Source organism: Podarcis muralis, chromosome 1 (assembly GCF_964188315.1).
Source record: "Podarcis muralis chromosome 1, rPodMur119.hap1.1, whole genome shotgun sequence".
Classification (NCBI taxonomy): domain Eukaryota; kingdom Metazoa; phylum Chordata; class Lepidosauria; order Squamata; family Lacertidae; genus Podarcis; species Podarcis muralis.
The window spans coordinates 64,859,872-64,874,358 of NC_135655.1; the positions used below are offsets into that span (position 1 = coordinate 64,859,872).

At 39.3% G+C, this 14,487-nt stretch overlaps 1 protein-coding gene across 1 annotated transcript in view; it reads left to right on the forward strand.

Annotated features, from left to right (window-relative positions):
- QSER1 (glutamine and serine rich 1) overlaps nucleotides 1-12,672 on the forward strand; it is a 46,704-nt gene extending 34,032 nt beyond the window's left edge. Inside the window, exons 8-13 of the mRNA XM_028730306.2 lie at nucleotides 2,386-2,588; nucleotides 3,790-3,927; nucleotides 4,473-4,570; nucleotides 5,001-5,153; nucleotides 6,726-6,821; nucleotides 8,294-12,672. Of these exons, the coding sequence (XP_028586139.2) occupies nucleotides 2,386-2,588; nucleotides 3,790-3,927; nucleotides 4,473-4,570; nucleotides 5,001-5,153; nucleotides 6,726-6,821; nucleotides 8,294-8,434 (829 nt within the window). The 3' untranslated portion in view covers nucleotides 8,435-12,672. The remainder of the gene's footprint in view (nucleotides 1-2,385; nucleotides 2,589-3,789; nucleotides 3,928-4,472; nucleotides 4,571-5,000; nucleotides 5,154-6,725; nucleotides 6,822-8,293) is intronic.
- The last annotated feature ends 1,815 nt before the right edge of the window (nucleotides 12,673-14,487 follow it).

Consider the following 14,487-nt stretch of genomic DNA (forward strand, 5'->3'; position numbering starts at 1 on the left):
GCAAAAACACATGAATGTACCTAGAAAAAGAATCAATTAGAACCATGAAGAACCTTGCTCCTCCCAAAGAGGGCGTAAGTGGCCCAACCAGGTCTGCGTGCACTAGCTGGTAGGGCTTGGAAGCCTGCCTGCTAGACTCTTTGCCTTTTGGAGCAACCTTCACCTTGTTCTCTGCACAAGATACACATTTCATGTGAAATTTACAGGGTTTGATGTTCAAACCTTCAACCACCTCTGGCATCTTGGCCAGTGCCTTCCAAGAGAGGTGACCAAACCTTCGATGCGCTTCATGAATGCAACCTGCATGAAGAACTTTGTTAGTTTGTGCAACACAACAAGAATCAGCATTAGATACAACAGCAGTGTCCTCATAAGTTATATGGAACAAACCATCCATAAACTTTGCATGCAAATAGTCCTCTTTGCCTTTACTGATGACACAGATGCTCCTCTTGAAGGAAATCTGAAAACCACGTCCAGTAAGCTGCGGGACGCTCAACAAATTGCTTGCAGCTCCAGGAACATACAGAACATTACTGATGGTTGTATGCAAACTTGCAAGTTTCACAGTCCCTTCTCCTGCAATTTGCAACGTCCTTCCATCAGCCAGGTGGATCTCACCTTCCTGAGGCTTGAAGGAGATAAACAGGTGGCGATCCTTCGAGATGTGGCGGCTGGCACCTGAATCGATAATAAACCTGCCTTTGGCTGTTGGAGCAGTCTTTACAGCAAGCAAACCCTTGTTTTCCACTGACTTGGGCTTTTGCAGCTTGCCCCCCTGCTGCTCCTGGCCAGCAGACGTGCCTTTAGCCTTTGGTGAAGCTGTGCCAGCAGACATAGCTTTGTCTTCCACTGGCGTGGGCTTTTGCAGCTTGCCCCCCTGCTTCTGGTCAGCAGACGTGCCTTTAGCCTTTGGTGAAGCTGTGCCAGCAAACATAGCTTTGTTTTTCCCTGGCGCGGGCTCTTCACCCTCCCTTCCCTCCTGGCCATCTGCAGACGCCTGTTTACCTTTGCCTTTCCGGCCTCTGCAAAGGCGATGACCTTGGTTCTCACGAGAAACAGAGCTCTCAGCTGCCGACTCCTTGGCTCCCCCTGGAGGCTGGAATGCTGCCTGGGATGACATCACAGTCTGCTCCCCCTGCAGCTTGCAACCGGTGCCCTCAGCATCCCTGCATTCACTCGCATTCTGGGAAACAGCCAGGACCTCCGATGCAGTCAAACTCTGGGCTGGGATGACTGACTTGTGAGCTTTCATCAAAGCATACCACATTCCACGTGCAGTGGTGTTGCCAGCCAGCGTCTTAATTTCCTCAAGAGATACGGATAAGACTATTACGTCAATCGCCTTCGAATCATCGGCTTTCCATCTCTCTGTCAGAGGAACTGGGGGGGCCTCACTCACGGTATGCCACACCCTAAACTGACGCAGCAAACTCTCACACCATTTTGCCCAGGTTTCATAATTCTGCCCATTTAACTTTGGGCACTCAGTGGCCTCTGAAGCTTCAAAAGCGTGGAAAAACTCCATTCCAGCTTTTTACTTGAGCCGTGAGCCTTTTTTAACTTCAGAGACTCCTTATCTTGGCAGCCATTAATCACGAACTCTTTTGGCACGGCTCCCAGGCCAATTTAGCCTTGCCGGAGTTCAAAGGCTCCGTCCGAGGTAAAACAGAAAAGCCTCCCTTTCTTTTGCTTTTCCCACTTCATACCTCTCAAACGCAGTCTGTTGCAGCTTTACTCTCCTGTAGGTGCTGTGAATCTGGGCCCATAACCTTGTTGTTGGGAAACTGCCAGGGAGATATAGTCCATCATGGCCCCAAGCCGGCTGCCGAACGTCCATCGATCTCCCGTAGCCAGGCAGATCCAGCAGTTAGCGACACAAAGCCTCAGAAATAGATTGCCACATTCCAGGCTTGTGCACACTGTTCTTTATCAGCAGAAACCACAGCCAGAAAGCTTGCACCGCAGAAGAGAGCATAATTTACAGACTTTATTTAGCGTTGAACAGAACAAAGGAAAAACATGACCGTTCTGAGTCAGTGACTCCGACCGACTGAAATCGAAAGGAAACAGCAAACATAAACATCCCGTGACTAGGACATGCGCAGACTCTGTGACTCTCAAAGCCTGCTCCCTTTTTAAGGTGGAACGGAAATATCCTAACAGTCTGCTCATGTTGCAGTGGATCTTTCCCAGTAGTAGATCATTTAAACAATTGTGCTTGTCTGCAGGTGAAAATGGAGTAAAAGTCCATAAAGGCATTAATGCAGAGAGAATAATGGAGGTTAAATTAATGAATAACCTAAATGAGGTTAATTCAGTTTATAAAGGTGAAACTGATACTCACAATAGTTCCTTTCATTTACTTTTGCTTTCAATTTGTAGGCCTGTCCATTGTAAGCCAAGCACTAGCATCAACAAATCTCCTGAGCCTCCAGCATCAAAAACTACACCTGCAACAACAAAAGTTTCTGTAGTGAAACCCAAAGCTAAGCAGCCAAAGATAAAGGCAGAACCACCACCAAAGAAACGGAAAACATGGAAAGAAGAATTGCCCCCTGCCCCTCAACTCCAGAGTGACGAGGAAGGTAAGTGCCACAATGTCAAAACTAGGTGTTCTGATTATGTAATATCTTCAAAAAAAATTAATAAGCTTTGCAAATATCTCAGCAAAACTTGGTGGAGAGCTGCTAACTTGATAGGAAAACCTCATTCTTAATAAGTGCCCTGAAGAAGGTTGCTTTTAACCAAAACACATTGGACTTTATTTTGCAAAAACTATATTTTATAAAGATTACTGGCACCACTTTGAGGCTCAGCCTCTTTCATGACTTCTCTTGCTTTTGGTGCTGCTTTTCCTCCCCCCTTTTAGTAGAACAAAAATTCATTGCGTCACAAAATGTCATTTGCTGTTTTGTTGCATGGTAATTGTGAACATTTCAAAGCCACCATTTTTGAAGAGGGCAACTTTTTTTATATTGCTTCATAACGTGGGATGAGTGGAGTCTTATGCAGACATTGCCAGCACGCATTTACTTTGCATATGGAGGAGGGAACAGGGGCTGCACCTCTTGGACCCAGCTCAACGTTACCAACATTACAGCTCAGTGTCTGAAGGGATGCTTACATGCATACATGTATAAGCACCCCGCATGGTCAGGAAGCCCAGTCACATGGAACGCCAACACATTTGCAACTCTTTGCAGACAGCATGCTCAAGAATACGTAGGCATCTAAGAGATGAGGCAGGCCATGTTGGCTATAGGGTTGGTAACACACTCTGGATTGGTTTGACCTTTGGCAATTTCTGTCAGGCAGAAAGGTTTCTCCCAAGTCTCCACTCCACTGTCCTTATTAGGAACGACTTCTTTAACATTTAATTTTAAGTGGCACTTGCAGTGTGTTTGGGCATTGGTTAATTCTTCTGTAGCAGCCATGTTATTTTCAAATCTTTCATTTAGGTTTTCAAAGCAAAGGATGCTAATTTTCCAAAATGAAGAAAAAGTTTAAGCTTGAATTTGAATGCAGTATAATCATAAAAACTCCTCCTAAGCACTATTTTTCAGCTTATAACTAATCCAGTAAGAATCCATATTTTGTTCTTGTTTAAATTATTTGAAGCTTTTTTTCAACTGTTAAGGATCTTAACACTTCAGTCCTTACTAAAATAATGCATAATGTATTTCTTTGAATGGTCACTAGAGGTCACCAGAATCGTAATGAATTTCTAGGCCTGTAAACAAAATGCAATTGGAACAATATATTTGTATTTCTGATACTGTATTTCAGACACTGCACCTCCAGCTCCTATCATTGCTCGTTTTTTGAACACCAGAGCTATGAAAGAAACATTTAGGAGCTACATGGAACTGCTTGTTAGTATTGCCTTGGATCCAGATACTATGCTGGCGTTGGAGAGGAGCAATGGTACAGTGTGTTCAACCTTTCACTTTGTGTAGCTTATTTCTGTTTCCCGTATGATATCTTTGTTCAAGGAACGGATAAGACATCAGCTTGAGATCACAAGCATTTAGAGTTCAGGGGTCCCAAATGGTAGTCTGTAGATCACTGGTAGGGGCAGCCTTCTAGGGGAGGGGCCACATGTCAATGGTGGGAGGGGCCAGAGGCAAAGAGGGGAGGGCAGATTTGACTCTTTGTATTGTAGGCTAATTCCAGTCATGCAAAAGTCAGGTTTCTATACTCACATCCCTCAATCCTCCCCTCTAGAAAAGCAAGAGTTCTTGCTTGTTTAGATACTGCTTCAAACTGATTATCTAAGCTGTATACAGTAAACTCCAATATATAAAATACAAAATAGGTTGAAATATAGATTATAAATACAGATTAACTTGTTTGAGTCGTCTGGGTATATTTTACTGAGCTTGTTCGTGACCCTTTTTCTTACCTCTTTCTGCTTTTGGCCAGTGCTTGCTTTGCTTTGAAGTATCATATATTGTGTTCTGCTTTTTCAGATGAGCTGCTTTTGCCTCATATGAGAAAAATTGATGGCATGCTAAACGACAATAGAAAAAGGCTGCTGTCCAAATTGAGCTTGGAGCGTTCACTCAAGGTATTGATAGTTAAAATGGTTTTATTAATTATTTACTGCTCTTAAATTGCTTGAGATCTTTTGGGAAGTGATGTCTAATCATACAAAGCAAATAAAACATCAGTGCAAATTCCTATTGGATTTCTTGTATATATTTTTATCCCTTCAGATAAAAATTGCCCAGCTATAATCCTGCATTTTCAGATGAAAGGGAGACTTCCTGTAAACACCAGTTAGCATAATATGAAACTATATCTTACCTTAATTGGGTAAATCACCTGAACAGGATTAACTGAATATATTTTTAAGAACTCGAATAACAGTAATTGCTCCTGCATTCTTTTAAAGACTTATTTTATCAAAGAATTCTAATAAAATTTGTTGCTTATTAATTTGACGTAGTGGAATCCTGCACAGACTGTATATTTCTGCCTTTTTGCTCTCTTCTAAGGCTGCTTTGGAAAGCTTCCCTGAACTGACCGTAATCAATCGAGATTCTAAAACAAAAACTGGAGTGAGTGTAATTCCTAGAATCAAAATGAATGGCAAAGCTTATAACAAGAAAACACTGAGGATTTCTAAAGCAGCCTCAAAATTAGCACAGGTATGTGTTTTTTAAAGTGTTTGGGGGTGGTTTGCTGTTATATTTTTAATGGAATATTAATATCTTTACTAGAATCATCTTTACATGCATTATCTAAATGCGGTACTAAACTTTATGCTTTTCAGTTGTTCATAAATTGTTTAACAGCTGTTAAAAAAATATTTTACTTGTTTCATTTCCTTTGAAGCCCAGTAAGAAATTGTATTCTTAAAAAAGTAAATATGTTGAAGTAGAGAATAGAAAAGGGGCTCTCTGAAGGAAAGATTTCACAACAGGAGGTATTCATTTTCCTTGCGAATGAGCCGTCACACAAAAGTACTGAACTACCCGCCCCCTTTTTTATTTGGTTCTACATGCACCTACCCTGAGAGTAGGTAAGCCCCACTGAACTCAAGTGGGACTTCTAAGCTGATGTGCAGTCAGATTTACTGTAAGCATCTCTGATGGTTCCAGGTCTGCCATTATGGCTGATAATATTGACAATTTTATTTATGGCTTCCTTGTTGCCTTTTTAACCCCCTACATAGTAGCTTTCACATTTGACTTCAACCTGTATCAAAACATGTTAATACTGTATGTAAGCAACTGCAGTGGTTCTCCGAATCTCTGTTCTAAATCTGTGAGCCCTAGACATTTAACTATCTGGCAAATATTTTCCCCACTGAACTGCTTTCGTTGAATGCCATCCTAAGGTACCCAGGTGGAAATGATGGAAGACATTTCCTGAAAGGGTTTTTTTTATCAATATAGCAAACAGAAATAAGTAGTCTGCAATTTGCCTATCTGAAGTGGGAGAGAGAAAAATGTTGGGGAGATGGGGGAGTTGCAGCAGCAGCAAACTGAAGGCAGCTGCACAGTGATGTTTGGACAGAGGGAATTCAGTGCAAGAGGGTGAATGCTTAAGAGAAAATAGAATCCAAGAGTGAACAAGAAACCAGCATTCACCTGTTCATCCATTGTGATATCTGAGAAGCACATCAGAGGGAGGAGGACCCAGGCATCATCATCAGACTGGGTAAAACTTAAAGGGCATGAAATCGACATCCCGAGCCCTGTTAAGCTTTACTGGGCAGAATTGCAGGGTAGTGTTAGCTGGCACTAAACCGGGGCTCCCATTATAAACTGGGAAGGGTGAACTCCATTCACAGGAACTGGGTTATTTTTGCCAGTTCCCCTGTGTCCCGTGAAAAGCTGCTGTGGAGGGTGGAACCGCCACTGGAACAATGTGGGAGGATGCACAGGGACTGCAGTGGGAAGGTGAAATAAAACGAGCAGTGCCTCCCTCAACCCCCTTTGCAAGAGTCTCTGCTGGATCTCAGTTCCATTTTCAAACTGAAGGATTAATCTAGACCAGGGGTCAGCAGCTCCCAGTTTTTTTTCCTTCGGAAACGGGTCCAAGTGGCTCTTTTTGTCTTAAAGGTTGCAGACCCCTGATCTAGACCCAGGCCTTGTGTGGATGAATGTATTCACAAGTGCATATTATCTCTGAGTGGTTGGAATAATTATTGGTACCAATAAACTCATCAGTTCATAGTTAACTTCATGGCTAATAAAAACTATTTTTCTCTGCAGGAGTTTGCTGTAGATCCAGAAAAGATATCATTGTGCTCTTTATATCACTCACTCCATCATTACAAATACCACATGTTTCTGAGGTGTAAAGTTGAGGTCAGTTTTTATCAAGTTGATGATAGCAATTTTTTAGTTTTTTATATCTGATTCTGTCACATTTATCTATAAATCTAGGAGTAGTTCATAAATTCTGAAATAAAATAAATAAAAATGCTGTGGAAGTTATACTAGTTAAAATACTAAGATTTGTTGGTTACAGTAATATGGGGTTTTCTTTTCTTTTTTAAATTTAATTTTTATTAGTTTCAAATTCATTATGCAACACCAAACATTAAAGCAACAAAAAAGACAAACAAAACACAAAAAAACAACAAAAAAGAAGAAAAACATTACATATCATAAAACACCAACAAGTTAAACTTACAATAACTAAATAACTAAATCACACAACAATAGTTGACTTCCCTTCAACTCGGTTTTGGAATATGTTACAAAAGGTTTCCTATCTGCAGTTTCGTTTTCTTAAAACTCTTTGCATCGCAAGCGTTATATCGAGCCTACTGTGATTTTTAGATTTAAATCTAAAAATATGGGGTTTTCAAGAGCTTTTGTGAACAGGAAACGTTAAGGTTATTCTGAAAGCTTCTTAAGTCATTGAACAATTTCTGTGGATTGAAATGAATGCAGGTAGCTCAGACAATAGAAAAACTTGCCAGTTTTATTTATGGTATTTAGTTACTTTTATACAGGGTTGCAATATAAAAATGCATACCATAGTAACAAACAAAATCAGTACTCCCTGCCACCACACACACACACACAGAGTTTAAAAGGCCATAGATTGTATAATTAGCCAAAGGCCCGAAAGAAGAGGAATGTTTTTGCTTGGTGCCTAAAGATATATAATGAAGTGCCAGGCAAGCCTTCCTGGGGAGCGTGTTCCACAAGTGGGGAGCCACCGCAGAAATTGCCTAATCTCGTGTTCCTGCCCTCTTGTGGATGGGGCACGTGAAGAAGGGCCTCCGATGATGATTACAGGGTCCCAGTTGCTTCATATAGAGAGAGAGGTAGTGTAGTCTTGAGCTGTTTAAGGCTTTATAGGTCAAAACCAGCAGGTTGAATTGGGCCCAGAAAATCATTGGCAGCCAATGCAGTCGGGCTAGGATTGGTATTATATGGTCAAACCATCTTGCCCTGGTAAGCAACCTGGCCAAAGCCAATGGAAGGCACTCTGCACCACCGAGGCCACCTTGAGCCTCAAGCGACAGCACTGGGTCCAGAAGTACTCGCAAGCTGCATACCTGCAGGGAGTGTAAAGTCGTTAAATAATATTGTAGGTTTTTCATGAGTACAGAAACAGAGCTTCAGCCAAGGAACGTATTTGGCTGCACAAGGAAGTTCATTAGTATCAGTGCATTGTATTTTGTTTATGAGGTTGCCCCTTGGTCACAGGTGGTTTGTGGGTGGCTGAATAAATCCACTAAAACATAAGACCTCTGACTTCTGAGAGTATTGAGAATGAATAGATACCTGCAAACTAATCTCCTGCTTCCATTGCTCCTCAATAGATTTCTTCCGTTCAAAAGAAGAGTGCAGATCTAGGCCAGGAGGAGATTGTACAGCAATGCATGAAAAATATGAAATGGGTAGAAGACCTCTTTGAGAAGTTTGGTGAACTTTTGAATCATGTACAGCAGAAATGTTCATAACGGACACTGTCCCAAATGTTACATTTGTTTCCTCTATAGCACTCATCATGAGAAACTGAAAGGTCAGAGAAGCTCTGGTTAATCTGGTCATGCCAGACTATTCTGAGTCTGAGGAATCTGTGGTGTTCTTGGTTCCGTGGAAAAATTATGCTGCCATGAAAATGGAACTACAAATGAACCTCACTGCATTTTTAATCTGAAGAATGATTTTTTTTTCTATTTTGTAAACTCTTGTATTGAAATGACAGGTTTATTTTTGAAATGATCAAAGCATGCACTAAATATATATTTTTGGGCTACGGTGAAAATACCATGGCTTTTTCTGGCTCTGTACACTAGGAAGAGTCTAGGTGGTAAACAAATATTTACATTTGTCTGATCAAGTAGAGTCTTCTACATTTTGCAAACAGAGCTAATATGACATGAAATTCTGTACATGAATAATCGCCATCACAAATTCAGAATTATCCTTCTGCTTTATGGACTCCTTTTACTGCTGTTATGTTCAGGAGGCTGAACATGGAGTTGGTGCAATCCTTTGACGGCTATTTTGTGTCAAATTATATTGTAATGAAAAACAATGACTTTAACTATTTCCCCCATTTTTTATTTTGAAGAAAAACGTATTTTTCTTTATACTGTGCTTTTTTTCCCTTTGGAAAGAAATCAGTTGTACATTTTATCTCACAAATAGTTGTATTTTTCACAGAGAAAATATTGTGGCTTACAATTGTTTTGTGTATCTTTGTAATACACTTTTCATGGTTTTCAGTAAATTCTGTTCATTTTTATATATTAATTTCATATTGTAAACTATATCTTAAGATCCTTTTGTTTATACAGGTTTCCTCCAGTGTTAACCAGGAATAAGACATACTAGACTTTATAAGTTTGCTTTATAAGTTAAGTTGTGTTTAAACACTGCATTTTATTTTCTGATGAATGAAAATAAATTTCTTACTAAAATAACATGAATAATTGAAATTTTCATTGAATAGCTACTACATTTCTCTTCTGGATACCGAAGACTGATGATTGGATAGACTATATATGCAGTGTTAAACACAGCTGACATTTTTTTAAAAATTGGTAATGGCAGAACTGTTTGCTTCTTGGTGCCTTTTCAAATCCTCAGACGTTCTTTTGTAGTTGTCTTTCTCAGCTGGGTTATTTTTTTAATCAGTAGGACCAGTAGTCCCACTTAGACTACAAATGTGTTAAACTCTGATCAGTAGGAAAATTTCTTCATCTGCCAACAGAATGCCTTACCTCAGTCTTGGATTCAAAATGTGTAAGTCCTCTGCTTGTAAAAGGACTAAACGTATTGTACTTTTGTCAGATAATATATATACATAAATATATATATATATATAATTCATTTGTCCTTTCACTGCCACTTAGTGCCTTAATTTCAGCCAAGAAAGCAGGATTCTTCATTCACTAGCCAATCAGGATATTCTTGTATGTAGCATGGTGTATTTTCTTTAGTTGTACATATGTTCATTGCACCTTAGATTTGTAAAAGAATAATGAAAGGCTGTGATCATGAATTAAACTAGGATTTCAAAATATCAAAGGACAACATTTTTGATCTTGATACCTATTATGTTGGTTTACCTCTGCAGTTTCAAAAGGTTTTTATATTGTAGGATGTGGTGGTACTTCGTTTTTTCTGATGGGGGGGGATGCAATGAAAATTTTGGTAAATTTCTTGTTGATATTTGTCTTAAAATATCTTCATACTGCACTTGCCTTGAAAAAAGCCAAGTTGTATTACTGTGACTGTGATTTTGCTGTATCTCTGCTAGTTCTGTAGAAGAACTAATGGTCTGGACTCATACCAGTGTTAGGGCTGCATCTTGACCCTCTTCCTAGAAACATTTCAGGCATGAATCTTACCTGCAAACAAAGAAGCGTAATACTGCTGAATTATCTTGGAAACCTCAGCATATATACATACTCCCTGCAAACAAATGTACATCTTCACTCATAATTAAGGCTGCAGTCTTTTACCTGCTTATCCAAGCCCTGTAGAACTTCTGAGACTTTCTTTTGTAGCATTGCTCTGTGAGAGTATGTTGTGTTAGGAAGATATTTGAAAGTCTTTTTATAATGTAGATGCAATCTCCTTGGGGCCATCATGTAAATAGCCTGCTCAGCTGGAGGAAGATAACTACCGTACTTCTCATTTTAGAATTGAAATACTTAAGAACCAGTCACTGAAGGTTCAAAGTGCAAAAACAAAATGTGTTCTTCTACAGCAAAGCAATATACATCTCAACACAAGCTTACACATATATTGGTTCAATAGTTAAACAAAAGAGCTGGGGTTGCCCCATGTTGTAGACCCAGGATGAAAGCCTATGCCCACTTACCTAGGACTAAGTCTCGTTTAAATCATTGCAGCTTACTTCTGAGTAATTGGGAGGTTCGTGCCGAGTCGGTGACAACTTTATCAAGCGAATGATAAATAAGAAACTTTCTCAGGAATATGGGAGTAGAACGGAAAAGACAGTTTTGTATTGCTAGATGGGTGTTCAACTTCCTGCCCTCAGAGAACTCTTGCATCAACCTGTTTGCCCTCCCTGTGTTTCAAGAAATGCCTGTACGTTGCAAGGAGTGTCTGTTCTAGGGTACGCAACTTCATGTTGAGCATTGGTGAGGCCTATTAGGCCTAATCACTGTCCCACATGAAGTGTGGACATCTTGGAACACACACAATGTCTTTTGTGACTCTGTGGCACAGGAAAAGGTCTGCAGCTGTAGGGGCCTGGGTGTATTCCTAGGCACAATTGCACACTATCATTTCTCTCTTAATTGAGACGCCTCTAATTAGTTTTGAGCATATTCCATGGTTCCTGTAAACAACAGAGAACATCACCATGCTAGGCAGACAGTGTTTTATGTATCCAAAATTAAGCAAGTTTAGGAGAATGAAATGCCATTGGGAAAATAAAATAAAATGTTAGCGAAGATTTTAGGCATCTTATACCAACAGATTGAAGAAATTTGCCTTCGTTGTAGCAATAATTGTGTATTTGTTGCATTCAGGGTATAGGTTTTGTAGCTATAAAGGTGCAGAGTAACAGCAACGTTACTTGAGAAATACGGTTATTTGCTCAGAGATATTTTCTAAATATTCTGGGATAAAAATTGAACGTTACTCGTCTTAGACAACCGCCTTGTGTTTTCTTCCTTCCAAGGACACCCCCCCTGCAAGTAGCAATTTTGAGAGAGTGCTGGATATGCTTTGGAGAATTGCCAGTGCTCTTACAATAAGTAGAGTTATAGGATTTGAGCACCTGAAACCTCACCTAAATACAATGTATGTTGAAACCGTTCAGACTTTCTTCCACTTTGTATTTAGGATTGTGATGTAGCTGATTTCAATAGGATACACACTCGTCACTTGCGTCTCTGCATTCTCATAATACTGCAAGAATGTGGAATTGGCTGGCTACAGATGTGCATGTGATTTCCAAATATTCAGTACCCACTCAAATGTATAAACATGAAGTTCTCATTCTTTTTTAATTTATCAGTGGGGGCAACCAAACAAATCGATAACACTGTGCTACACTAAATACTTGCACCTGCATATTGGTAATCCAACAAACATTTGTTTCCACATCTCTAAATGATGTATATCATTGATTTTTTTTCTTCTCCTTTTAAGCCTCTGTTTGCATCAAAAGTGATACAACTGGATTGTACAGCCTTCTTTAACAGAACATTGTATCATTTTCCTTTTGCTTTAAGTAATATATGTTAAAAAGGAAACTCAAACTGTCTTCCAATAAACAGGTATTCATAGAGGAAATATATTTTAAATATTTAAAATTTTACTACTATTTAAAATAATTTAAATAGTTTAAATAATTTAAACAAGCCCAAACTAGGACATTGAAAATCAGTGTATAGTAACTTCAGATTTGTTAATTGCAATTTAACATTTTTCATCCTACACTAACATACATTTTTGTAGTATTACACAGTGCACTTCCTTCTATATATCTATGCTATTTAAGTTAATGTTCACATTTCATTCACAAAACGCATAGTAATATCTATCCTTTTATGTACTGCAAACATTTAGGCCAGGACTAATGAGAGGTGCTTTTTTAGTCCAGTTTTCAGGTGGTCCACAATAATGTATAAAGCTAAGAAAAAGAAATCACATTTTTGTATTGTTGATTTGATGTTACTAAGCTCATTAAAGTAAAGACACTTTTTCAAAATGCTGTTTAGTGGTTTATTAAGCTTGAAAACATTAAACTGAAAGAATTGGGAGTGACTAAGGCAAGCGGCTTTGTAAATTTGCAAAGTACTCCGTTAGTATAATGCTTCAAATATGAGTCTTTTGGAGACCAAATGGTGGCCACAGTCTTCACATATATGTAACACTTGCATGCATGCACATATAGCCGATTTCCCTACTTTTCACACATAATTTAGCTGTGCCACATTGTAAGTTGCCATTGGAAACTCAGAATTCCTATAAGGTGGAAGGGTAGGGCGCAGTTTCAAAACATAGGAGAGAAACTGCTGCTGCATATGCTGTGGTTCAAGAATTGGCAGGAAATGAAGGCATGACCACTTCCTCAACGAGGTGGTTTTTTGGGGGGAGAGTGTTGCAACCGTTAGTTTCACCTGCTTAAGATTTTTTTTTTCTATTTGTGCAAACGTTCCCATTATTCATCAGTAGCCCCATTTTGAGTTACATAACCATTTTAACTCAGCACCTGAGTTTGCTAAGCCATTAATATCTATTATAGTTGTGGCCATTTTTGTCTCAGCTGCACACGTTTATTTTTTAAAAGGGGTATAGCCTCAAGAAGCTCCAAATGACATGAAATGTCTTGTTTTTGGTGGCTTTTTTCAATGTAGCACCCACCCACCCACCCCACACTTTCATTGTTTATATTACAGAAATTCAGTCATGGTTTGTTACTTTGGAAAACTCAGCCTACTCATCAGTATTTCAATCAACCACTGGTTTGGATTCCGAGCTTTACTTCTGTTAGTGGAAAGGCTTTTGATTCAGGAAAGTTCCCACTGGTAAAAGTGGCTAGATGATTGTGGCTAGCACCTTCTCCCTTGAACTGGGCCCACAACACTTTAGCAGATTTTAGGGGTACGCAGGGAGATGAAGGGGCAATTGGTGGAAACCGGGTGCCAGCAGAAACAATCCTTGAGCAGAGTTCCCATTCATGGGGTTATAAGGATCCAAGCTAATTTATTTCACATAGTGCTTGAATGACTGCACTGTATAAGTCATGTTGGAAGCAGAGCAATTTATAACATTTGCTGCTTTTATGTGATAAAATTGCACTTATATATGAGATAGGGGCTTCCCTGTGGTAGTTCCACACCTGTGGAATTCTTTCCTCCTGGAAACCCAACTGGCACCAATATTTCCAGTGTTTTTGGTACTAGGCAAATATGTACCTATTTTTGCCTGGAGATTTTTGGGATGTTCGCTACTGCTGCAAGTCTGGAGGTTTTCATGACTGAACTTGTTTGGAATTCTTATTTTAATTATATTGTAATGTACACTGAGATCACATGATGAAGGGCAGGCCTAAACTATGCAAAATAAATAAGCATTCTGTGTTTCTGTCGTATTAACTTGTGTGGATTTTATTTATTTTCAGTATATGTGACCTATATGCTGAAAGTCTACTTGTGTCTTCAAGGATAATGGGCACAGAGCACATTTTCATAAGCAATTGTTTATGTATTCCATGTGCTGGTCTCTTCAGAATGGCTTCATTTTGATTGAATGGAGCCATTGTTCATAGGTTGGAGAAAGATGCAGATGAGGAGTCATTAAAAAATAACTGGAATGTTTATGAAATATTTATGGTAAATAACCATTCGGTATAATCCAAGATCAACACACAGGATCCAAAGAAGCAACTCATACTAATATAAAGTGAAACATCAGTGCTGCTCCAAACACTAAATTAAAAAATATATAGCGAAGACTACAGTAACTTGTGATGTGGCGAACTATTCTGCATGAACAAAATCTAGACGTACTGCCTGAATTG